Raw genomic sequence first — 26,366 nt, forward strand, 5'->3', positions numbered from 1 at the left:
AGGTGAGAGGTGATGTAAGGGAGTTCAATCCCCATCTCTCACGGCAACAAGTCAATAGATGATGTCTCAGTGTGATAAAGAAAGAAATAACAGTGTTGTCATATTATTTAGAGATTACAATTTAAACTCCCCCCTCGCCCGCTTCAAGTTTATCATCTCTTCTATTCCGAAAGCCAAAAAGAGCAAGCACCTAACTCACTCAACCTGGGCTCACATACAAGACTGTTGTTCTCCTTCATTACCACTTTCTGCACTACTTCATTTTTTAAACCATGGCATGCCCACTGGGCCACTCACTAAGTTCTAATCTCTGTTCATTTGCAGAACAGTAAAAATATATCTCAGGCCAACAAATGGTCAGGTTCTTCTCAGCCCAAGTGACCACCCTTATTGTGTCCTAGGGTCAGGGAGATAGATTATCCAAACATTTCAACATCCAAAACAACAATGCCTCTTATTTTCTTAAGGACAAGGACAGTCTCTCCTAAGTTTCATCTTGAATTCAAACTCAGTTGTCTAAAGGTCTAGTCTGTGTGAATGTGGGGCCTTCATGGAACAGGTTAATGGGCCAGGAGTTACCACTGGCCAAGAAGCTAATATGAACATGCTCTGGGAAGAATAAGACTCCTGAGATTATGTCCCTCAGGGCTGCTGTGGGGTGCTAGGATGACATCTTGTTCCCATCCTGCAACTACCAGACCCTTCAATCACTACATGGCATAATTATTGCAAAACACCTAGATAAATCTTCCATGAATGTCATCAGTCCCTCCTCTGGTTAAGAATGTACAATGTCTCTGTCTGGCTCAAATATACCATCTCCACGAAGTGCTTTCTGAAAACTCACCTGCTGATTCTCCCCAAACAACAATGACATAGTCCTATAACTGCAAACATTTGCAGCTTACAAGTCTTTCTGTATATTTATGATGTATGGGTTTCACAGCAGAGTGGAGGGGCAAATGACAGTTCCTTTGTTTTCCACCCCAGAAGCCCAGAGACTGCTGTACACCAGGAATTCAGTATATATTTATTTGACTTTCTGGATTTATTAAGCACAACATTTTGTCCTAAAGTTCTCTATAAAAACAGTATCAGGTTGTTGTTTTTTAGGATGAAAATATCTATAAAAATACACAACAAATGAACAATATTTAAAATAAGCAAATATATGACAAATAGAAGGGAGCACAAATTTATCCTTATAGGTCAAAACAAAGAGAAAGAAAGGACAGGTTTAAGGTTGAAATACCCCCCATCCTTTTTCCTTATGTATTTTTTTCAAACCTATTTTGCAAAGTTGTATTTCTTTTCTTAGAAAAATAGTCGGTACATCCATATGCATAAGGACGAAAGGTCAAATGCAAGTAAATATAGTAAATTAGATAGCTCCATGCAGAATTTGCAAGAAAAGTACAAACTCTCCTGTTCCTCTTAGCATTGCCAAACTGAGGTTACTGCTCTCACTTACAAAAGTATTTGCTGAGCATCTTCTTTGGGCAGAGACAAGAGAAAGGGCAGCCAGACACTTCTGCACACTACTTTCTGGGTAAGGATTGGAAATATATCAGCAGAATAGAAACACCTGAAGTCTACGTCCACCATCTTTGGGCCTCAATGGCATTTATGTAACACAGACAGATCATTTCAGAAGGAGCTGAGTTTGCAGCTTCTGGGTTTATGTTTCCAACTGGCTGCTGAACATCTCCAAGTAAATGTCCTTAAACTCAACACATCCAAAATAAACACATTATTTCCACCACACGACCCGCCAAACACACATGCATGCGTGCATGCACACACACACACACACACACACACACACATATGCACACATTCCTGCCACCTGTTATTCCTCTTGTAATATGGATCTAAGCAATATCCCTCAAGTCAACCACACTTGAAACCAACAATTCCTTCTATCAATAATTCGTCAGTTTTACCTGCTATCAACCCTCTCCAAAACACATCTCCAATTCCTACTGCCCTTTCCAGTCCCACTACAGCTTCTTGTGTTCACACTCTCTCCACTTCTCATCCACACCCCTTAAACCACAGCTCTGATCTCAGTAGGCCACCCTCCAGGGGTGTAGGTGGAAGTGAGAAGGCTGGGAGGGAGTCCTGCATTTGAATGTTTTCCTATCCCTGCAATTAAATTTTCATGTTGTTTCTCCAATTTTCTTCTCTAGATCTAGATCAGTCATCCACAGAATTGGGTAAAACTCACTTGGCATAGTGTTTAAGGGCTTCTAGGATCTGATCAGGGCCCAACCGCCCCCACACGCTACATCCCAGCCACACACTCATTCCCTGTGCCTCACGGTCAATCTCCTGCACTTCCTCAGTCTGATGCACCCTCCTCTTCCAACTCTGTCTCTTGAAATCACCTGCATCTCCCCAGGCCCGGCTACAGAGGCTCTTTCAGAGACCACAACAGTAATTCAAGAGTTAGAATTAATTATTTCCTTCTTGGCAGCTCCACTCTTATTCTTTTATATTCTTACTTATTTTACAAGTTTAATCCAGTAGAGCAGATGGAGCTGGAATTCCCTGATCCTGAGATGTAGAGAAGACTTGCTCAGAGGCCCTACTGGAAGCTCTCAGGAAGCCCAAAGCCTCCAGAGATTTCTGCAAGGTCAGGGGACTTACGTTCCGGGGTTATGTTTGGTTCCAGGTTCCTACTTTCAAACACCTGTCTCTGCTCTACTGCTTGTGGTCTCACAAACATGGCCTGAGCTGTCAGTGCTACTCCCTCACCATATCAAACACAATGAAACACCTCCCCCCACAAAAAATCCACAGGAAACATAGCAGATTTACTGCCATATGGGTGGAAAAGAGAAAAGCTTTCTATCTCAGGCATCAACAACAATTTCCCACTGAGTGAGGGGCATCCCTGACCCTCAAATGACCTTTGACCACCATCCCAACACAGGAGAATTTCATCTGGCCCAGCATCCCCTCAGTCACCATCTTCAAACCAGTTGGGACTCCTCTCTCTTATTCCCTTCTTCACTATTGTCACCTCTGGCGTACATAGAGCCAATTCTCGCCTCTGCCCCAGGAGGTGCAGATAAGCTGTCCTTATTGTTGCCTACTCTAGCCAGGTTACAACTGTTCCCTCCTGCAGCTTTTATTATGATATTTCTCCAAAGGCAGCCCCCCAAGCGATTCTGTGCAGCTGCAGAGAGCATCTATTTCCCATCTTGACATGCATCTGGCTCCCCCAAGTAGGTTCCATGAAGTAGAAATGATGTCTCAATCCATCCTTCCGGTACTCAGCACAATGTCTTGTACATATTAAGCCCTTAAAAACTGACTAAAATGAAACTCATTCTTCAATATGAAAAGTAGAGTGCAAATTAAAAGTAAAAACAAGTTTTTTCCCCCCTGAGAAGGGCAGGAGTGTGACTCATACAATCCACTCTCATCAATGGCACCCCTGGTATATTTTTAATAAAATAGGGCTGGTGCAAATCCGTCCTGGAAAACACAGACGCAGCTGTTCACGGATCCAGCAATTCTGCAGGAGAGTAGAAGAAAACTGAAGGTCGAGACGTCTGCAGTGACTCAGGACGGGGCTTTCACTGTTCTCCATAACCATGGGATGTCTGCATGCCCACTAGAGCAGGGAGAGAACTTGGCTTCCTGGGAACATGCCAACCCTCCGAGGAAGTGGATGGTAACAGGGAAAGGGAGCTTATTTTTAGTTCACTCCTCTCCACTGTATTTTTGTCTTGCACCTCCTAAAATTAGACTTGCTGACTGAGGCTGTATGTAACCAGGGTGGCATGCTGATGAAACCATCACTTCCCCAAAGGAGACCTGTCTTCTCTGGCAGTCCTTCCAATGGCTTTCTGCCTCCTTGGTGTCTTGGCGAGCTTAACCCTACCCCGGAAGGAAGAAGGTATAGCCCCGAGTGGGCAGAGCATCACTAAAGCCTCTGAAGTCTCAAGACTCTTTAAGTATTAGAACATCAGACTCAACATCAACTGCCTTTGATGTGCCAGCTACTATTCTGATCACTAGTATATTTAATTTCAAGAACCAAAAATATTTCTACTGGCAGGAAATATGACAGTGTTATAGAAATGTAAGGCACTGATTATAGAAATGTAACACACACACACATTTTTAAAGAAACCACATTTTAAAGATCCTAATAATCTTTGGTACTTATGCTGTTCATATGAGTAATAACACCATCAAAAGAATGGTTTTCAAGTTGATGAATCTTAAACAAAACACAGAATTTACATTTTGATAACAATTTTGATGTTCATAGTGGGGGAGTCTGTGCGTGGGGACGGGAGTACATGGGAATTCTGTACTTTATGCTCAATTTTGCTGTCAACTAAAACTGTTCTAAAAATAAAGTCTACCAAAATGAAATCACATGCACACAGGTACATTCTAACGTGTGCATGGAAATACTTTAAAGAAAAGTATAACGTGAAAGCACCCTGTCACTGAAATCACTGGGTGGGGGGAATGGTGGAAACCCTAGGTAATACCAATGGCCAAAAGCTGGTCCATGAGAATTGGGAATCTGGAAAGTGTTTCTTGTCCCTGAACTGATGGATACCTGATTAATGTTATTAAAAAGTGAATCAGAAACCTTGCAAATCAGGAAATAAAAAAAGAATCTTTATAAGCCATGTACTATGGAAGGGGGTTAGAAAAACTTTGTGGTAGGAGAATTTTAAAAAATAGTAGTCTCAACTTTTTGTGGAATGAGGTGAAACATAACTCAAAAGCAGGAAAAGTGAGTCTTCCAAAATGTTGCTATGATTTCTTTTTAAGAGAGGCAACTTAGTTCAGCTTGTGCAATGCTACGTTATGGGGGACAAAGTTCAACTGCACTATGTCAAGGCTGGGTCAAGGTGAGGTGAGGGAGGTGCTTAGGGAGCAAAGTTAAGGAGGTGAGTAGAGTGCTCTGACCTTTTTACCCTGCCCTCTACTCTGGTGAGGAAGACAGCCATTTAAACCAGATCCAAAAATGACTGAAGTCCATTATAACCCAGTTTCCCCTCCTGCTACACTCCATTCTTGACTGTAATGGATATACAATCCTTGGTAGTCTTCCCTTTTCATATGTCTAATCTGAGGGTAGAAACTACAGCCTATCCTCATGATCTGCAACAAACACCAGATTTTAGAATAATTTATGCCCATAAATCGACTGGTAGATTTTCAGATTTACTAAGGGAATATGAAGAGAGTGAAAAAACATTTATTTCTCAAACTTCTTCAAATTATAGTTTAAAAGAATTAATTAGGGAAATACTCAATAGGGGAAAGAATGCAAAAACTTGAACAAAGGAGATGGGAGAAATGTTTGCAGCCTCCCCATTATAAGAATGAAGGTGGGAGCCAGACATGGTGACACACACCTGTAATCCCAGTGACTCAGGACTCTGAGGCAGGGGGATCAAGAGTTCAAAACCAGCCTCAGCAACTTAGCGAGACCCTGTCTCTAAGTAAAATACAAAAAAGGGCTGGGGATGTGGCTCAGTGGGTAAGTACCTCTAGGTTCAATCCCCAGTACCAAAAAAAAAAAAAAAAAAAAAATTAAAACAAACAAACAAACAAAAATAATGAAGGTGGGGAATGTGTGATAGTTCCCAGGGGGAAAGAAGCAGATCTGTGAAGGAGATTGCTCTCCCTCTGTCTCTATAGATACCTCTACAGACATTCACATGAGAGAAACGCACACGTGGCATAGTAAGAGACAGATCAGGTTGCCAGATAAAATACAAGATGTCCAGCTAAATTTGAATTTCAGCTGAACAATAAGATTTTTTTTTAGTATGACACATTTGCTCTATACTTATACTCAAATAATTATTTGCTGAAATTCTAATTTAACCAAATGTCCTATATTGTTTTTGCTAGCTCCAGCAACAGGGATAAAGCAATAAAGCAAATCTAGGTAGAGCTAGGAAAGGTGAAGGAGACAAAAATAAAAATACAAATGGAAGAAGTGAGACCACTTGTAAAAAGCAGACAGGTTACCCCTCACGTCTCATGTTTTCTGCGGTTGTACTTTTGCAACTCCAGGTCTACATAGAGACCTGCCAAGGCTTACCCTGGCTCTGCCCTTCTCATCTGGTCATAGTCCAGCCCCATCATGCCAGCAAACATCCATTAGGAACAGAGAGCTCCCAAGAAGAGAGGCAGAGCCACTGTGTGGCAGGTAAGCCAAGCAAATTGCTTTGTGCTTGCTGAAAGACCGTCCTATAATGGATGTTAAAATGATCCAGGGTTGCAAGGAATTGACAGGAGTCTCCATATAAGCATCTATAAATAGCAGTTTTCTGTGCATTGATTCTGAAATGCATTACTCCTGCAACACACTCAGCATTTCTGTAATCAGAAACAAAGACCTAAACAGATTTTAGAATCGAAAAGCTCCTTCAAATCAGAGATTCTGCATTTTTCTAGAAAATAAGACAAAACACAACAAAACATCACAGGAACTTGGGGTTTTGAACACATAGCAACACAGGACAGTAGATCCAAGCTGCAGCTTCTGTTTTGAGATGGCCACATCTGGAAAGACAGGTGCCCCAGGGGCCTTTCCTCAGGTGTGGTGGGAGCAGCTGATGGAGTCAGCAGTGCACATGTGTGCCATTAAAGGTGCTCTGTATGAGTCTGCTCGGGTGGCTGTGATAAAGCACCACAAACAAGGTGGCTCAAACAGCAGGATTTTTTTTCCCTCATAGTCCCAGAGGCTAGAAGTCCAAGATCAAGGTGTCAGCTAGGTTAATTCCTTCTGAGGCTACACTCCAGGGCTTCTGGATGGCCTTCTTCTCTCTGGTCTCATGGGGTCGTCCCTGTGAGTGTGTGTGTGTGTGTCTATGTCCCAGTCTACTCTCAAGGAAACCAGTTTTGGTGGTATAGGGCCTCCTCCACTAGCCTTATTTTACCTAAATTACCTCTTCTACGACCTCATCTCCAAATACATTCCCATTTGGAGGAACTGTGATTAGAACTTCCAGATGTGAATGTGTTCGTGGGAGAGGGCAGGTTCATCCTGTAACACATGAGTCTGGACATGGTGGTGAGGCTACTGCTACTGGTGCCTCTGATATAGACCAAAAAGAACTTTATAATTGTGAAGAGCAGCTCAGCAGGTCCATCTGCTGCAGTGTGGTCTGTACAACTCACTGAGTCTGAGTTCTTCATCTGTAAAACAGGATCCTTCCATTTGGAACTCACCCATCGTAAAGAGTGTATCAAGGTTCAAAGAGATGTTAAAATCAGTCCACCTCTTACCTCACAATGTTATCGATAATAAAATATTAATACTGATAATTAATGGCAGATGTTAATAGTGCACATCCAAATGCTACATCTCATAGTTTAGCTTCCAATTTCATCTCAGTTGGGATTCAAATTGAGCCACAGCTAAAAATTATTCTGAGGGCTTTAGGAGGGTGTTCTATACATACAGAGAAAACTCTGGGAGGAGTGCATTTTTGGTGTAATCTTTTAAATTCTTTTTATGTTGGTGACACCAGCAGCAGTGGTGTGGTTATGCCATATGACCTCTGGGGTCCCCAGCAACCCAAGGGAAAGTGTGCTCTTAATTATCTATTATTTATCTCCTGAGCAGATCCCAAGGCTGGGTACACAATCACTCATACTGCCGATGCTGGGAAGGGCAAGGCAAGCATATCCTCCTTCCTCAGGGAGTTTTACCAACACCCGGTGAAGACAGGCCATCAACAAGTCATCTCAAGTGTAATGGTGTTTAGGCTTGGCCAGGTGCTTATCAGACATGAATGCTGCAGTGAAATGTGCACTTTTGTTTTACACATGTTCATATTAATTCCTAAGCCAGGAAAATGTTAGCAAAATGGAAAAGAACATCTACATGTAAAATATCATCAACAATGAATAACTTTATGGTCCTTGCTTCCTGCTAAGCACTGCACATGCATTAATTTGTCTTCGTAGTGACCATAATTAAATAGAAAACTTTCTAATTAAGGCACAGAAAACTTAAGTAATCTGGCTTTCCAAAGCCACACAGCTTGGATGGAAACATATGCAGTCTACTCAGAAATCTTAGCCACCATGGCTCAAAGAAGGGGACACATCAGCATACAAAGGTCCTATTGGAGTAGCACTATCAGAGAAGGCCATCATGGCCAGCCCTACTCCCAGTTTTTGAGGGTTTCCCAGCCATCTCTGCCACAACTGCAGCTCAGGAGGCAATGAAGTAGAAGGAACAGAACGCAGGGAAAGGATCCCTTCTAGCAGCTGTGTGACTCTGAGCCAGTACTTAACCTTGCTGTGCCTCAGTGTCTCCCTCTCTGAAACTACTTTGGTGATATGTATGACGTGACAGATGCTGTGGGTGCCCCAGGCATAGCTACTCAGCCTAGCCCCAAGCCTGGCTTCAGACAATGGCCTTTTGGGCTAACCGCTGTGATGTCTGCCAGAGGAACTCCTAGATGGGGAGATGAAGTACTATAGAGGAACAAGAATTGGTTTGCGTAGTCTCCCAGGGACTCCCAGCAGGGTGGAGGCCCCAAATAAACTACATGCATTCAACTTCTTACCTCACAATTACCAGTGGGTCTGTGTCAGAAACCCTGAGCTGGGTAACTATACTTGGCAGCAAAGAGAACAAGAGGCTTGGTAAGATGCCCTGCCTCCAGGTAAGGTGGCTACATTCCAGAAATTATGGTGGGCCAGAGGGCCCTGTGGGTTAGTGCTCTGGGCATCGATCAAAGCAGCATATCAGGGTGCCCATACTGAGTTGATTCCTGCTGGTTTGGGTTCTCCTGGCATCTGGACAGTAAAGCAACATGTTCCAGAATAATGTGTCCTGATATCGCTGCCACATTTTTAGTTAATTTCCCCAAAGAACAAGAGCATGTGTGAGCTTGCATGAGTTTTAAGAGTTTTTACACGGTTCCTCACATAAGCCCTAGGAGCTAGTATAGTGTGGTCATATCTCCACCCCTCATCCGATATCCCCTGATTTTTACATTAGAATCCAGCCTTTGACGAACACATTTACAGCTTTAGAATAGCTTTTCTCTTCAGGCATTATCTAGCAACAATTAGAATGAAATGGAACTCAAGCAGAATGAAGCAAAAAGAAAACCAACAGTGCCTCTAAGCCTATGTGCACCTGTCCTACCGTGAGGGCCTGAGAGGCAAAGGACAGAGAAGCCCAAGGTTACACAGAGGGCGCTGGTGAGGCCCATGTGAGGAAGCTCAGCTCCTGGGACACCTGACCAGAGGTGGCCCAGCTTTCACGCACAAATAGCCATATAGCTAGTCCTGCCAAAATATCGCCAGAAGAAATAACATTGAACTTCACAAAGTTCACAGTGTCTTCCAGGTCTGTCACTTGAATACTGTTCTTATCCAAGCCAAACAGGGAAGATTGGCACTGTCGCCAATGGAAATTTTATGCCTTGAACACAAAACTATATGGTTCATTTGGACATAAGTCAGTGGTGGGCAGGGAATGGTGTTGAATGGTCCTGGTGAGAAAAAGAGCCATGGTTTTTCCCCATGAGGGTCAGGAATGGGATGATTCAACTGAAAACCTGATTAAAAAAGGAAGAGGAGATTGGGCTAAAGTGACAATCCTCGAAAGTAAAGAGGAACTAGTATGTGAGTTTGCACATGGCTGGAGAAATGAGCAAGATGGAAGTGGCGGGGTGCGGGGGGAGAGCAACTCAGAAGAAAATACAAAATATTTCCCTGATATTGCTTAACTTCTAAGTAATTATTAATCATTGCCTTAGATTTAATTTCTTAGAAAACTCCTCTAAGAGATCTTAGCATCCATCCACGCTAAGATCCTTCACCAGCGCAATCAGGAACCTCTTTTTCCTTTAATAATTGCCTCAGGTTCATCTTTAACATTATATATGCAATATATATAATTATACTATATACACCTCCATAACACACACTTCTGCTGGCTATCTCTACACCCAGAGGTTTTATCTCACAGTTTGCTTTCCTACTAACAGTCACAAGACACATTTCGTCAGAGATGAGAGAATGCTGAAGGTGAAAATTCTTCCATATTTGGTGACCTTGGGCTTAAGGGGAGTTGCTGACAGGGAGAACTGCTTTAATGATCGTCCCCCATGTCCTCTATGCTTTGTCTGAGGAGAGACAAAGCTAAGGAGAGACACCAGCTAAGCTAGATGTCCTTGGACCAGCCAGAGAACAGGACCTGCAACAGTTTCACAAAACATTGTTATCTGGGCTTTGCTTGGTCTCAAGGTTTATTTGAATAAAAACTAGCAAGGGAGGCTGTGACGGGGAGCTCAGAGCTTCTGGATATTCCTGCTGAAAGTTGCCTGTATGGACTCTCCTTGGGAGGGAAACCAAGCCGCTATATTTCTCACCCTGTGGATCAACCCTTCAGCTGTAGGGAGAGCTAAAAACCCTGCTCAGGAGCCCCCAGCAAAACAGGAGTCAGACCAAGAAGGGAAGCGGATGGACCAATCTCAGTGATGTACAGAATTTCCAGCAGAAAACCTGCACTAACATGGGTCTCATGTTGTAAAACTGGAAAGACTGTAACAGTTGATCTCAAACGCCCTTCTGAATTAGTGAAAGCTCGCTATGGAACTCCCTGGTTCTGTCAAATCACCTATATTTTGAACTAAACAAGAGTTTGTTAATGTTCATTAAAGTTTTTTTTTTTAGCTATAGAAAATTGTTAACATATACAAATGGAGTGAAGTATAATAATCCCCAGATATCACCATCCAGCTTCAGTGCTTATCAGCTCACAGCCAATCTATGTCTCCACACCAATCACTTCCCTCCTCCAAATCCCTGCTTGTTCAAAACATATATCCAACATTGTATCTTCCACAGATTTTATTATAAAAGAAAATAACTCTTAAACAATAACAATATTATTAAATAAAATAAGTCATAAAATTAATTTGTTTACATAAACCAAAATAAAGAAAATATCTGTGTTCAAATTTCCCTGATTAATTTTTTCATGATTTTTAAAATTTGTTCTTTTTAGATATACATTACAGTAGAGTGTACTCTGACATATTATGCAAACATGGAGTATAACTTATTCTAATTAGGATCCCATTCTAGTGGTTCACCATGATGTGCAGTTACATGGATGGTGTATTCATATATAAACATAAGAAAGTTGTGTCTGATTCATTCTACTGTCTTTCCTGATGAGTTTTAAATGAATATTTTGCTCAGGCAGTGAAAGACCAAGCCATAGCATTTGAATCTCAGCATCCTGGAACTGCCATGAGACCCAAGCAACTGTGTCCTCTGCTTTAGAGAGGGGCAGGGAGCCAGGCGATTTAAAATTCTCACCCAGGCATCACCATTAAACTTTCCAGGGAAATGTGTGTCCTTCCCTTCAGTGTCGTGGTCTGCTGCTGCCAAAGCTGCTCATCAAATGACAAACCTAATGGCAGCTGGGAAAGCAAAGCCTCCTCCAAATGTCTTAAATATTTGAACCATGCAATTATTTCTCTGAGTTGATATTAAAGGATACCCCCAGATCTCCACGCACACATTGTCGGTCACCCCAGTTGAGATGAGGCCACAGCTGAAGCCAGGTGGTTCTGACCTGTGGCTGATTCCATGTAGTTCCTGCAACTCTTGTGGACCCAGGTCCCCTCATCTTAGTCCACAGAATGAAAAAGAAGACAAACCCTTAACTCCCCAGACAGCCTGCAGGAACGGGGTACTGGCAAAGTGGGTTTGGATGCCCAGAAAACCTACAAGGTAACTTCTGTTCCCCTGTTTGGAGGTTATTTTCAGACTCTCCCACTGTGGATAACTCAGGCTCCCCACCTAGATCTTCATTTCTGATGTCTGACCTTTGCTTTGCTCTGACCTTTCAACTTGTATGCATCAGTACAAGATTTGTCCAGTTGTTTTCTGGTCTCTGAAATAATAGTAGCTACCATTTATTAAGCAGGCACTTTGTAAACAACAGCTGCTGTTGTTAGCTTATTGAATCCTTTCAAAACCCCCTTGATTCATTTATTCCACATGTATTTTCAAAGGTCACTATGAGACAGGTGCCATCCAAAGTGTTGAGGATGCACTGTGAGCAACACAGACCAAAGTGCCTTCCGTCGGGAGACTTCGGTGCTAGGAGCAACCTTCCCTAGAAGTGGCCATTGTGATTCCCACTAACAGATAGGAACCTGAAGCTCAGAGTTGTTAAGTAATTCACTTGATATTCTATAGCTAGGAAATAATAGCACACCTGGGATTCAATTTCCAATCGGCGTAAGTCTAAAATCTATGAATTTTTGTTTTAAACATACTATGCTGCATCATTACATGATCCTGATTAAAACAGTAAGTGCTGACCTGTGGGCTGTGGGACACAAACACCCTTTTAGCTTTTACCCCTTTGAGTTTTAGACCCTGTACATGGTACAGGTATAATCCTGCTTCTACCAGCCTGAAAGCACATTTCTACTGCTCTATTAGAGCAGATCTTATTAAAATGGAAATCTACTGCTCCAGATGGAAATCTATTGCTACCATCTACAAAACAGGTACACTGTGTACTTTCTGTGAGTTTTTAAATGCCTATTGAAAAGCAAAGGTACAGGATCTACTCTTTTACAGAACAATAGAAAATTGGAATGGTGATGTTGTGCCAAAGGATACTTAAGAGCTTTTAAAGTCATGCCCAAATACTAATTGTTGCTGCCCCTAAAGTTACTTCTGATATAATTGCATTTGCTTTATCAAATGTTCTTACTGAAATTTGAACATATTGAACATGCACTGGCTTTCAAGTCTTAGGCAAGGGGTTTTTTGGTCATTGCAGGTTTGCCTAGTGACTTACAGGGTCTTCAGCAAAGTCAGTAGCTCAGAAAGGCAGTTCCTGCTAGGTGCTGGCACTGACCTAGGCACACACCCTCTCTCTGAGTCATTCACTATTACCGTGTGACCATGGGCCCCAAGACCCTCTTTCATCCCTCACCCGACTTGATTGTTTAAGAGACAGCTCAAATGATAGAAGAAGCAAGCGTAGGAAGAAGCAATATGACTAATTCAGAGGTCAAGAGGGCTCTTTAAAGAGGAGACTTCAAGGAACTCTCAGGTGGGAAATGATGAAGAGGCAATAGAACCTTCAGAATCCTGGTCTGAAAATCCAATTCTCTACTCAACATTTCCATGACTGAGCAGTGATCTATGACAAGCTTAGGGTTCTCTGGATTCAGGTTCTAAACTCTCCTGAGGCACAGACCCAGGAATTCTGTGCAGCCAAAGCTTGATGATGGTCAGTCAAGGTTAAGGACGTGGTCTCCTGAAACTGAGCTTAAATGGCATTGACTGTCCCCACTGTGTGACCAGCATCAGAGACCCAATCTTTCTGAGCTCATCCCCAGGCATCCCTGTAAGCTAAAGACAAGACAAAACTGAGTTCCTCTGCATTGTGGCCACTTCTGTAATGCTGATTCTCTGCTGCAAACCGTGGGTTTAACTCAAATGGAAACTTGCATTTTTTTTTTTTTCTGTTTAGAGGTAGAAACCAACAGAGCAAGCTAGGGAAAACAATGGATCCACAAAGAAAAAGAAAAGAAAAGAATGGTCATAGGAGCAGGTTAGGCATACAGGAAGGAAATCTGGAAGATGTGTCCAGGGTTTGGAGAATGGGATCCATTGATTTTCTGGTTTTTAGATTCAAATAGGTAGAAGCAATCCTTGAGAATTGCTTCCCTAAGAATTCCAGTAGCTCAATGCCCTTTGAGTTTACATCAAAGAGCAGTTGGCTTACCAGTTCAGAGCAAGGACTGGTGCCATTCGGCTGGGGTTCAAACCACACCCTGCCCAGTTAATAGCTATGTGCCCCTGGGTGAGTCACTTCTCTCTCTGCTCCAGGACCATCATTGCAAAACAGCACTATCAGTGTTGATCTCACTGGTTATAAACATGAATTTATAATTCATATTACATGCTTAGCATAGTACCTGAGGCACAATCGCTAAAGACAAGACAAAACTGAGTTCCTCTGCATTGTGGCAGAGTGAATGTTTATGATTGTTGCTATACACTATTATAATTCAGGCCAACTCAGCCAATTGCCAAGAGATCATTACTTTAAAAAAATTTAATTATAAAATTAAAAAGATTCCATGTAGATATTTGGAAAAATGTGGAACTACACAAAAAAAATGAAAATTAAAATTACCCACCACCCCTCCCCCATCAGGGAAACCTAGAGAGGACATCTGTGTCCTCACAATCTATCTGGAGCTCACATGAGCAGGCGTATTTTCTTCTATACAGTTGGGGTCACACTGCTTAGGGATGTACCCTGCTTTTCTCATTCCACATACCTGTCCTTTTATTCAACATTCTAGGAGACAGGACCCACAAGCTGCTGGCAGCAGAGATGTCCTGTCCACACAAATGAGCTCAGTGGACCAGTGCCTCCATCTCACTGCAGTCTCTTCTGCCTGGTTGAGGCTGCATAGCTCTTTGCTTGCTGCAACCTGAGCTTGGTGGGATTTTTTGTTTTGCTTTGTTTTTCCTTTTATCACAAGGATGGTGAAAGAGGTGAGAGCGGTTAGGGGATTAGGCATTTTGCCCCAAAGACTCAGGCTCCAAACCATGGTGTCCTTTCCTAATCAAAACCACATACAGCTGAAAAGACACTTGGGGGAGGGGGGAAAGGCTCATGGGCAGTTTTCTAGGAATTATTAGTTGCACTGGAGTTTTAAAGGCATTTCAAAGGCAAAGAGCCAGAATATTCAGGTGTAAAATAAAATTCCAGTGAGGGATGATCACTTCAGCAATGGGCCACATCCAAGGGTCACCCTCTGACATTATACCCCATGTCAGCTTCTTGTCATAACCCTGGGTTGCCTAGATGCATGAGAGCAGCTCCTGCTCCAATGCTCTTGTGATACTTGAGAAAGGCCTTTCACAAGAACACCCAGGCCTTCTGGCAGAGTCCTAGACATTATTAGTGCATAATCGCCACCTCCTGCACCTCCTGCCAGCCTTTTCCTTTTTGTCCTTGTCACCCCACCCACCTAACAGCTGTGACAGAAAGAACACATTTCAATACCACTCTGAATGGCTCTTTGGAAGTATGAGTGGCAGGTCCTGACACACCCCTCTCTCTCATAGACAGGAGATCTGTTGCAAAGACAGGCTCTGTTTTCACTAAAGCAGGGTTACTGCTCCTGGTGCAAGCCGACAGAGCGGGAGAATCAGGTTTTAAAATTACTTGAAGACAAAGGTGTAGTTTTGCAAACTGGTAAGCAGAGACCAAATGTCAACTTAATATGATCCTAATAGCATGGCATCATGCAAAAACCTTCTCCTTATTCCATCGGCCACCATCGATCCCTGGTAAACCTCTCTCATTATTGACAATAACCAAAGCACTACAGCATCAGGAGAACCTATGTGAGTGACAGTATTTAAGAATTTGTAAGCCTTTCATTATTCCACATGCACCAGTAAACATGCAAATTACAGAACTTAGTATAATATGCAGTTCTGCTAAGCGCCCTTCCACCAAGAACACTTCACCCCCACCACTTCTTTTTAACAAGAGCGAACACAAGCCTCCATGTCTCCCATGAGACATCAGAGAACACTGCATTTTCCACATTGCCTTTCACAGATTGGCATGTTGTCCTATATGGCAAGCCTTTGCGTGCTAGACTTTCCCCTTGAAAGTCACAGCTGGTATTTCTAGCGTTGTTAAATCTACTTTTATCATAAATCATGCATTTCTTAGACTCCACAGAGAAAAACCATGCCACCAAGTGTCCTGAATGCAAAAACTGGCAAACACCTTAAGGGAGCTGAACAGTGAGGGGCCAGGATAGATGTCTGCTTGTAATTTCTTCTCAGCATCCGTATTAACAATTATACCCCAAAACAGCAGGCAAAAATATACAGCGCTGTGGTGTCTTCCTCATTAGAGTGCTGCTTTTAGTGGAAAAGCATGATTAAAAGTCAGTTTTTCTTTGGTGTTTAAACAATAAGTATGGACAACCCTAAGACAATTGCTTCCTTCTGAGGATGTTTTAACCTGAACAGCAACATTAAAAAATAATGCCATGAGGCTGGGGCCGTAGCTCAGTGGTAGAGTGCTTGCCTAGCATATGTGAGGCACTGGGTTCGATTCTCAGCACCAGATATAAATAAATAAAATAAAAGTCCATTGACAACTAAAATTAAAAAAAAATAATGCCACAAAAATCCACAAATCTATTTTATAAATAAATACATGTGTTGTGGCCAGGAACCTGTCAGACTCTGCCTGGGCAACCCAACTCCAAAATGTATCAGCTGGTGAGTGACTACATTTGCTTCCTCTTGGACAGAATGTACCACATGTCAAAGGGGATTGTAGCAAGAAAAAACCTCACAGGCCCTCAAGGAGTGATTCACCCAGCTTGCATACTAGGTCCAAGGACACTTGAACAGGAGGGGTCAAAGAACATTTGAAAGCAAAAGTTCAGTACAATTCTGCTGCGTTTTAAAAATCAAACCCATCATATATTTTTTTAGATATGTTAAAAGCAACAATAATTTAGGTAGACAAAGCAACAATAATTTAAGTATAAGAGGACCACCAAAGCACCCTGAGGGCAATTTTGATATTGTTACTGGATTTTAAAAGGCTGAGACAAAGGAGTCTTGCTGGAAAGACAGAGAAATCAGCTGCAGGAAAACAGGATGGCAGAGCCGTCAGGGTCTAGAGAGGGCTCACTCCAGAGCTCCAGCAGGCCCCTGGCCCTTCTCCCTCCTCTGCTCCCACATTCTTGGAAAAAGAGAAGATATGCATCAGAAATGGGGGGATGAAGACAGGGAAGTGGGGAGCAAAGAGATGGGGGGAATCTCTGCATTGACAAGGATTTTCTGCTTGACCCAGCTGTAGTTAGCTTCCGCACCTTCTCCTAGGCTCATTTATGTACTTCCTTGCAAAATTCAGTTTTGGCAAAGAACCTGGCTAAGTTAGTTTAGATAATGCTCTCTATTTGGTTGTCTGTACCTTCCCCTAGCTGGGGTCTGATCAATCTGGCCTGTCCTCAGCAAGAATCCTGATGTTTCCTTGATCACATATCCCTTGGCTACAAATTCCCACTTGCTCACGCTGTATTGAGCCCAATCTCTCTCCCCCACGGGAAACTCCCACTGAGTGGTGCCTGTCACTGTGGTCTGAACACAGTCTTCTTTCCAGCCCTTTAACAAGTATCACTGAGTAATTGTTTCTTCAACAGCATTGATGCTTGGAGTTCTGAGCCCTGGTTATGAAAAACTTCAACTCCATTTCCAAACCCTATTCACACAGATACTCATTCATTCGTTCGCTCACCTACTCACTCATTCTTTCTTATTTCAAGCCAGGTACAAGGGACACACACACACACAAAATGAAAAAACATCAAACACAAACCAGAGTTAAAGATGGACGATAGATCTGAAGGAGGGTTTTAAAAATATGTCTAAAGCCAGTGTCGCGTAGGAAGAAGTGACCTCTGAGCTGAGAGTAGCAGAAAGGGTCTTCCGAGTGGAAAGGACAGCCATGCCAGAGATCTAAGGTGGGAGACCCCAGGAGAGGGGCTCAGTAGGAGAGGCAGGCAGGGGCCAGATCAGGCAAGGTGGGGTGGGCCACAGTTGAGAGGGGATGCTGAGACATGAAGCATAGAGGCTAAGGTCTGATGCAAATGTACTAAGACCACTGTCTGCTGGTGACGAGTGGAAGGCTGATCCAGACCAGCTGGCTGTGGGACAGGTGTTGGCAAATCTTTTCTGGAGAGGACCAGACAGTAAATATTTTAGGCACTGTGAGCCAAGAGGCAAAATCAAGGATAACATGTATGTACTTATATAACAAAAGAAAAAACAAATTTCCACAAAATATTTATTGTCAAAATTCAAAATATGTTAATAATAATTGAGTCAGTATTTAAAATAAATGTGTACTCATTAGAAGAATGGAATTCCGTTTGGGGGGAAAATCACATTTTCCTTAATTGGTGTTTCTGCCTCTGTAGCATAAAAACAGCCACAGACAATATGTAAATGAAGGCTGTGCTCCAATTAACTCTATTTAAGGGCTAAGATTCCACATAATTTTCATGGGCCATGAAACTTTACTTTTGATTTTTTTCCAGATATTTAGAAATGTAAAAGCCATTCTTAGCTCAAGGGCTTTAAGAAAATGGGTGATGTGTATGGATTTGGGCCATGGGCTCCAGCTTGCCAGACTCTAGTGTAGAATGTCCCATATTCTGGATGTGTCTGAATGTTTGCTCAAGAGTACATTCATTTTTGGCAGATTACTACAGGGTGATGCTGTGTAGTTCTCAATGTATCACAGCGGCTTGTGCTGTCAGTCATTCCACTATAGCTGATACCAAGTTTGATCCATTTTAAGGGGAAATTTTCCCCTTTGTAATTAGAAGTAGTCTGTACCCCCTCTTCCCCAAAAAAGAGCCGGAGTATAGCTCAGTGGTAGAGCAGGCCACTGAGTTGGATCCTCGACACAGTGCACACACACACACCACACACACTGTCATCTGTGGTTGACATTTGTTGTCAAAATTCCTGAGAACAGGAATTGGGGTCCTGAGAACATCCTGAGAACCCAAACAACCTTTCATGAAGTGATTTCAGCTTTCATGGATGGTTGTTGTTGAATAAATTAGACAGTGGAAATTGCAAAATAATTTGAATGTAACTTTAATGGCTGCCGGATACATACCATTTTGTGGATTATTTATTTATTAAATTGAAAATTAGAATTTTAGTTATTTTCTTTCTTTTTGGTTGCTACTCTAAGTAATACTTTCATTGATATCCTGTATTTTTATTAATCTGTGATGAATAGTTAAAGAAAAATTGCTTGAGGTAAAACTAGGTCATAGAGTATATTCATTTTCTGAAGGGTTTGGTCTTTATTGACAAATTGTGTCTTAGGGAATTATAACACTTTTTTTTTTTTTGCCCCTAACTAAGTATTATAAGTATTATAAGAACCTGGTTCCTAACACTCCAGCCAACAAACTGATGGAGGAAAATGGTTTCTCATTACAAGATGAACATCCCTTACCTGTCATGCTGGACCAGAGCATTTCAGATTTCTGATGCATTCAGATTTTGAAATACTTACATAGACTATACTGATTGAGCATCCCTAATCAAAAATCCTAAATCTGAAATGCTACAAAACCCAAAACACTGTGAGCATCATGTTAATGTTCAAAAATGACATGATGCTCAAGATGGAGCATTTTAGATGCTAGGTTTTTGGATTAGGCAAGCTCAACCTGTAGGTTTAATTTACATTGATTCAACTGTAGTGGAGGTCAAAATATTTGTATTTCCTCTGCTCCATCCTATTCCATTTCTCTATTTACCCTTTTTATACTGATCTGTAGGAGCTCTTTATATACTAAGGACATTAATTTTTGTCTTTAATATATATTGTAAATATTTTTCCAAGTTTGCAGAAAAATGTTTCAAAGAATATTAAAATGTAAGTTTCCTCTCAAATTCATCTGTTCTTCTGTAAGATAGATGGCCCAAAAGGAGGGAGGGTTGAAAAAAAAGAAATAGGGAGGGACTGTAAAATACTAACCAAATATAGAATTATGATTATTTATTTTGAATTTTGGCATCTTTTTTTAATGGTAAAGTATTTCAACTTTATTTATTTATTTATTTATTTATTTTTATTAGTTGCTCATGACAATACAATGATCTTGACATAGCATATATTTAATTTTGGCATCTTTAAAGGAAACAAATTCCCTCACAAAATATTAAAATTTATTAACAGTATTATTGAATTTCTTTTAATCTTTGATATTTATAGCTGATTTCATTATATGCAAAATTATGTTGTTAATTCACCATTTTTCTCTACCTTTTCAGAATCAGCATAGATGTGATTTTTAATTAACACTAGAGCTTAATAAAGTTTTTAATTAACAGCATAATACATTTAAGGTATCATAAACCACTTAAGATCTATTTCTTTTCACTAGAATGAAGAGTATTGTTGTCCATATCCGTGTATAAATTCCTTTTGGTTTTTTTAGGGTTAAATACTTAAATTAGTCTTTAAAATAAAACCAGGGGAAATTCATTCAGGTTTGCTTTATCTACTAGAGAACTCCAGAAAGGCTTGTTCTACATGTATTGAGCCCAGATAGCTGTGGGTCACCAGCAAGGTTTAAAAATAGGTCATTCCCCAAATCTCCAATAACATGGGTTTTGGTAAGTTCATTTATTCTGGTGATTCATCCTGTATCATCATATTTAAAATTATTATAAGCTGTTCCTCAGTGGGAGCAATCTGTTTAGGATCCATAAGATAATTTGTGTATGTTTCATTCACTTATAAATCGCTCAACACTTCATGATGACTGGATTCTACCGTGTGGGGTTGAATTCATCAGGGAAACTTTAATACTTATTCCTATTCTTTCTCTATATTTTGTCCCCCACCAGGGGACATTTCACAATACCTGGGGACATTTTTTATTGCCATGTTTGAGGGATTCTACTGGCATCTGGTAGGCAGAGGCTAGGGTTGTGGTTAAGTATCCTAAAATGAACAGGACTGCCCGCTCCTCCAACAAGATTTATCTGATCCCAAATATCAGTGGTGACGAGATTGAGAATCCATGTTCTAAAACAAAATGACCACCCTCTGCGGCCCCTACTTAATCCAAACCAAACTATGAAACCAGGAGAGTGTCCAGTAGCACAAACTGAAACAGAAAGAGTTCAGTCTTGTGCAGACAGGGAAGTTTTAGTGATTTATATTTTTCACTGTGGCATTTCACATGACACTTGACTTGCTTGAACGTAGAACCAGGGACTGAAGTCCAAGGTGTCATTATCTATCACCTTCCCATTTACCACGGGAACTTGATTTTGCAATGCCTCCTCAGCTGTGCGCTTTGGCAGGGCCTGGCACGTGAGGCTCCCAGTGAGGTGGAAAGACACGTAGGGAAACTCAAGGAGCCCTGTACCGGCGGCAGGAGTCAAAGGAAGGTGACGCGAACAGTGCAGGTGGGTGCTGCCGAGGAATAGAAGAGACAGATACCTGGCCCAGGCTGGTTTGGAATCAGATCCTAAAGCTGTCAGAGCTACCTGAGGTCCACCTGCCACTGCGGAGCTAGGTAGTGGTTGCTTCTGAACATGGAGAACCTTTGCCTATAGTGTAATCCAAGCACCCCCTGCTCCAAAGCAAACCAGACAGAAAATAAAACAGGTCTTACCGGAGGTGCTGATGGTGGGGGAGGGGGAGGAGCTCCCAGAGGCGGGGGAGGAGCTCCCAGAGGCGGGGGAGGTGGAGGCAGAGGAGGTGGGGGCGGCGGCGGCACTGGCATGGCAGTGTTGGTGTCTCTTGTTTATGAGTGGTCCCAAGAGAGGGGTTTCTGCTCTGAAAAAGAAAAAGAGGGATAGTTTTAAACATGGATGTCTTTCTTTACATGCAGGCAGTTCATGTGTTACAGACACATGCATGTTGTAGACGGTTTTGTTCTTAGGCTTGTTCATTAATTCATTGAATTCATTCATTCACTCAAAGAGCCCGGTGCAAGGCTGGCCTCAGGCTAAATGCTGGGAACCGACTAGATTCTAGAGATAATTAGGTGATAAAGCTGATAGAATTCAGCTATTTTTTTTAATTTTCATTTTTTTATTGATTGTTCAAAACATTACAGAGCTCATGATATATCATCTTTCATACATTTGACTCAATTGGGTTTTGAATTTTTGTCTCAATAAAAATCGAGTACATGTTGGGCTGGGGATGTGGCTCAAGCGGTAACGTGCTCGCCTGGCGTTCGCAGGGCGCTGGGTTCGATCCTCAGCACCACATAAAAATAAAGATGTTGTGTCCGCGGAAAACAAAAAAATAAATATAAAAAAATTCTTTCTTTTAAAAAAAAATCGAGTATATAGAGAAACAGCCACACTTCCTTCTATAAGGATTTTTCCAGATAACTGAAATCCACATCATTGGCATCGAACCTGCAGTTTTATCCTTTTCAATGCATACTGCATAGATTCCCAACTTCCTAAGCAAAGCAAACAGAATGAAATTTAACCTTTTCTGAATGTCACAGGCTTAACATTACTCATGACGCAAGCCTCAAGCAAAGCTTCCAGGGGCGTTAGTCATTCTCCTGCCTCTTTCTCTCCTGTCAGCTCTGACTTTCCTTGCTGTCCCCATATCATAGTTTCTGCACAACCTCTGGGTATAGGCATGCACTTCTCCTCTACATAGACTTTAATCTGGCGTTTGCACACCTAGGGCTTTTAGGCATGATTCTGCAAATAAGGTTCTATTTCAGATATTTCAAATAGTTGATATCTATTTCAAATAGTTGATATCTAATCTCCAGATAAATGTGCTTGTCTGCAGAGCACATGTGTGTCTGGATGCAGATGAATATCTTAAAACCCATATCAAGTCACACTGTAAGGACTAAAAACCTATATTAAAGAATCCCCACAATTATGACCCTTTTAACCTTCACATAGTCTACTGGATTTTGCTTACTTAATGTTAGTTCTCTTTATCTTTTTACACAGTGCCTATTATGTGACAGGCCAATCACATTAATTTCTACAACAATCCTCTAAGGCCAGTAGTAACATTCTCATTTTTATAGATAAGCAATATGCCACTCAGAGACATGAAGTTCTTTGCTCAAAGTCATACCCCCTGGTTGACCTTGGACTGGAACTCAGGCTTAAAGGCCCAAAGTCCAGTCTCCTTTCAATGTGATTTTTTTATTTATTGTGGCAGAATAAAAATAATATAAAATGTATTGTTTTAACTATTTTAAGTAAACCATTCAGTGGTGTTAAGTACATTAACAAGGCTTTTTGACAATGACCTTATCCCTTCCCAAATATTTTCCACCATCCCAAAGAAAAACTCTACCCATTAAACAATAACTCTTCATTGATCTCCCCACCACCGCTCTGTTCTACTTTCTTTATCATGAATTTGCCTCTTATAAGTACTTCACTTATATGGGACCATACAATATTTGCCTGAGTCTGGCTTATTTCACTTAGCATTAATGTTTTCTATGTTCATTCATGTTAGCATATATCAGAACTTATTCCTGATTATTCCATGAAATGTCAATACCACATTTTGTTTAACCATTCATCTGTTGGTGGGCACCTGGATTGCTCTAAAAAATTGTGAAAAAATGCTGCTGTGGGCCTTGGTGTACAAACAACCTTAGGAACTTTTAGGTATATACCCAGGCATGGTACTGCTGGATCATACGGTATCAGCTTCTGTTCAGCAGGATTTAAAAATCCTCTAAAATTATGTAAAAGTTACAAATGGAAGAAAATATACAGGTAAGTGCAACTTTGGGGGAAAAAATTCATGATGATTTTCCTTATAATTCTAAAGAGATGCATGGAATTTCCTAAGAACTCCAAAGAGGTGATCCTTTAACAAGACTACACTTTTCTTGTATAATATTCTCTCTAAAGGCTGGGGTGGGAGGTGCTGATAAACATTGTTACTTCCCCTTTCCTCAATATTAAAATGAGAATAGAAGGACTGCATAAGGCCACAGCATAAGGCCATAGTAAATTGAAGTAGAGATATTAGAGGTATGCATGCTTTTTTTCAAGGAGTGTCAATGTTGTTTTATTTAAAACCTGATAAATATAATAATAAAGCTACTGTTTTTATAGCCACTAAAGCAACTTGGGTGCAGGCTTATAATTTAATTGAAACAAGTATAAATTATCAGCTATTTGTATTTGACATTTTCTTTCACAGAGGCATTGGGTATATTCTTTACATAATCTTTTGTTCGGTGGCAAAAATATTTTCAGTCAGAGATTAAAGATTTGGCTGAAGTAATAGAAAAAAAGGAATAAAGAAAGATCTCATTATGTAAGGACTTCATCTTTTAACTAAGACACATGAGAGGGGCTAGATCTTCTTTCCCTAGTAAAGAACTGAAAAGGATTTGGAATAAAAACCTAAAAAAAAAAAAAAGAAAGAAAGAAAAACTTAAATGCTCCTTACCTAAGGAAAAATAACCATAGGAAATAACTTCTAAGAGAAACTATGGCAGGGTGATTCATGAACTCCCTCAGCACACAGCTCAATTTCATTTCCCAGCCTCCCTTGCAGGTAGGTGTAACTCTGTGACTGAGCTCTGGCCAACAGAACGCAGCACAGGTGAGGGGCTCTATTTCTGGGCTGGCTCTTAAGGCCTTCTACCCAGGACTCCTTTCTCCATAAGCAAAGGTCTTATGTGTTAGCAGAGCCATAAGATGAAAGGATGCCTCTGCGAAAGAAAATGTCAAATACAAATAGCTGATAATTTATCCTTGTTTCAATTATTGTAAGCCTGCTTTAGTATGGGTTCCTGGCTCACCTTTTGTAAGATTTCCTTTCAAACATCTGATGAGACATTACAGATGTGAAAAAATAAACTTCTGTTGTTTTAAGTCATGGAGTTGTTGGAGTTACTTTGTTAGTCACTAATATTTAACCTTTCTAACATAGGAACTATATAGAATACAGTCAATTTTTCTTTTTTCTTTTCTTTCTTTCTTTTTTTTTTTTTTGGTAGTGGAGATTGAACTCAGGGGCGCTCAAACGCTGAGCCACATCCCCCAGCCCTATTTTCTATTTTATTTAGAGACAGGGTCCCACTGAGTTGCTTAGCACCTTGCTTTTGCTGAGGCTGGCTTTGAACTTGTGATCCTCCTTCCTTCCCGAGCCTCTGGGATTATAGGTGTATGCCATTGCTACCGGTAAATATAGTCAATTCTTATTGGTCACCATAGTTATGCTCTCTGTATAAAATCATAAAATGCTGTACTTGATGGCTGGGATCAAGCACTCCACAGGATACCGTATTAATCCCCATCATCACCATGAATAACTGTAATAGAAGTAGGAGTGGGATAAACGCCCCGAAGAGATGTAGGGACTGCTGAGGAATGCCATCATCATTTGGAACTTGAGGAGGGATGTAATAAATAAACACATGAGTGTGATGGTTAATTTTATGTGTCAGTTTGACTGGGCTGAGGGATTCCCAGATAGTTGGCAGAACATCATTTCTGAGTGTATCTGTGAGGTTGTTTCTGAAAGAGGTTAGCATTTGAATCTGTAGACTGAATCTAGCTCTCCCTCACCAATGTGGGTGGGCATCATCCAATTCACTGAGGGCCTGAACAGAACAACAGGACTCATGGCCAACAGCAGGATGACTCATGACTGAATGAAGCTTTTCTCCCTAGGGCACATACAGCTTTCTTGGGCTTACGACACTAGACAGCACATCGGCACTGTGCTTTGCTAAACAGAAAAAGCACAAACATTTTTAAAATGAGGCATGAAATAGCCTGAGAGCTTGTTTATGGTAAGAGCTAAAGCAAGAAGACAGAGTGTCACCTTGTCCCACTTCAGCTGGGAATATGCCTGCTGGGCGACTTATATTTTTACCACTTTCCCCATGTCTGTGAGTGACCACAAAAACATCATGAACACTATTTTAGAGTCACAAATACATTTTAGTAAGAAGGTGAATTTGCAAAAATGGAATCTGCAAATAATGAGGATCAGCAATATAACTGTTGGAACCCCTAGTAAACGCTCAGCACAGCTTTAGGGACTTTGAATACATTATTTCATTGAATTCTCTCAACAATCATGGGGTAGATCCTGACATTTCCATGTAACACAAAACCACATTTTATCCCCCCTAGTACATTTCAGAAAGAGCAGCAATGCTGAGTTGAAAGTCCAGGTCTTTTGGCCTCATTTCTACAGCACCACATTATTTTATTAAATTGGCACGATTCAAACTGCATTCCTTCTCTGTTTCCATTTTGCAAAAACTTAAAATATTTGGGGGGGCCTTCAATGAAAGGGGCACAAAGGTGAGGACAATCTTTCCCCTGGCTTCTCCCCATGGGCTCTTGTTCTCCATCTACTCTTGTCCTTAGGAATCTGAGAATGATTAGGTACCATGGGGATTCTGCTTTACTGAAATCACAGGGAATGGTTTTTCCACGTCTGGGATTAAAGGGTATTTTTATATGCAGTACTTGATGGCTGTGAAGGCTTTTTTCTTGACAGATATAATAATTAAGCAATTATCTAGAGAAGTATTTGTTAAGATCTGACAAGAATACAGAGCTCCAGGAAGTTACAGGCTGTACCCATGAGCTCTTTGATGCTTTTGTGCTCTACCGACCCATTTAAAAATATTATTTTGTTCTGAAATATATAAAATGTTTAGGATTTTTTTTAAAAAAGCTAGGTTCTCAAAGGCTTTTGTACTTTTAACTCACAAAATAACTGAAAAACAGCATCA

At 41.1% G+C, this 26,366-nt stretch overlaps 1 protein-coding gene across 1 annotated transcript in view; it reads right to left on the reverse strand.

The window, feature by feature from the left end:
• Wipf3 (WAS/WASL interacting protein family member 3) overlaps positions 1 to 26,366 on the reverse strand; it is an 88,479-nt gene that overhangs the window by 41,411 nt on the left and 20,702 nt on the right. The window contains exon 2 of the mRNA XM_078039911.1: positions 21,264 to 21,427. Within this exon, the coding sequence (XP_077896037.1) occupies positions 21,264 to 21,374 (111 nt within the window). The 5' untranslated portion in view covers positions 21,375 to 21,427. The remainder of the gene's footprint in view (positions 1 to 21,263; positions 21,428 to 26,366) is intronic.

The sequence above is a fragment of the Ictidomys tridecemlineatus genome, chromosome 2 (assembly GCF_052094955.1).
Source record: "Ictidomys tridecemlineatus isolate mIctTri1 chromosome 2, mIctTri1.hap1, whole genome shotgun sequence".
In the NCBI taxonomy this organism is placed as follows: Eukaryota; Metazoa; Chordata; class Mammalia; order Rodentia; family Sciuridae; genus Ictidomys; species Ictidomys tridecemlineatus.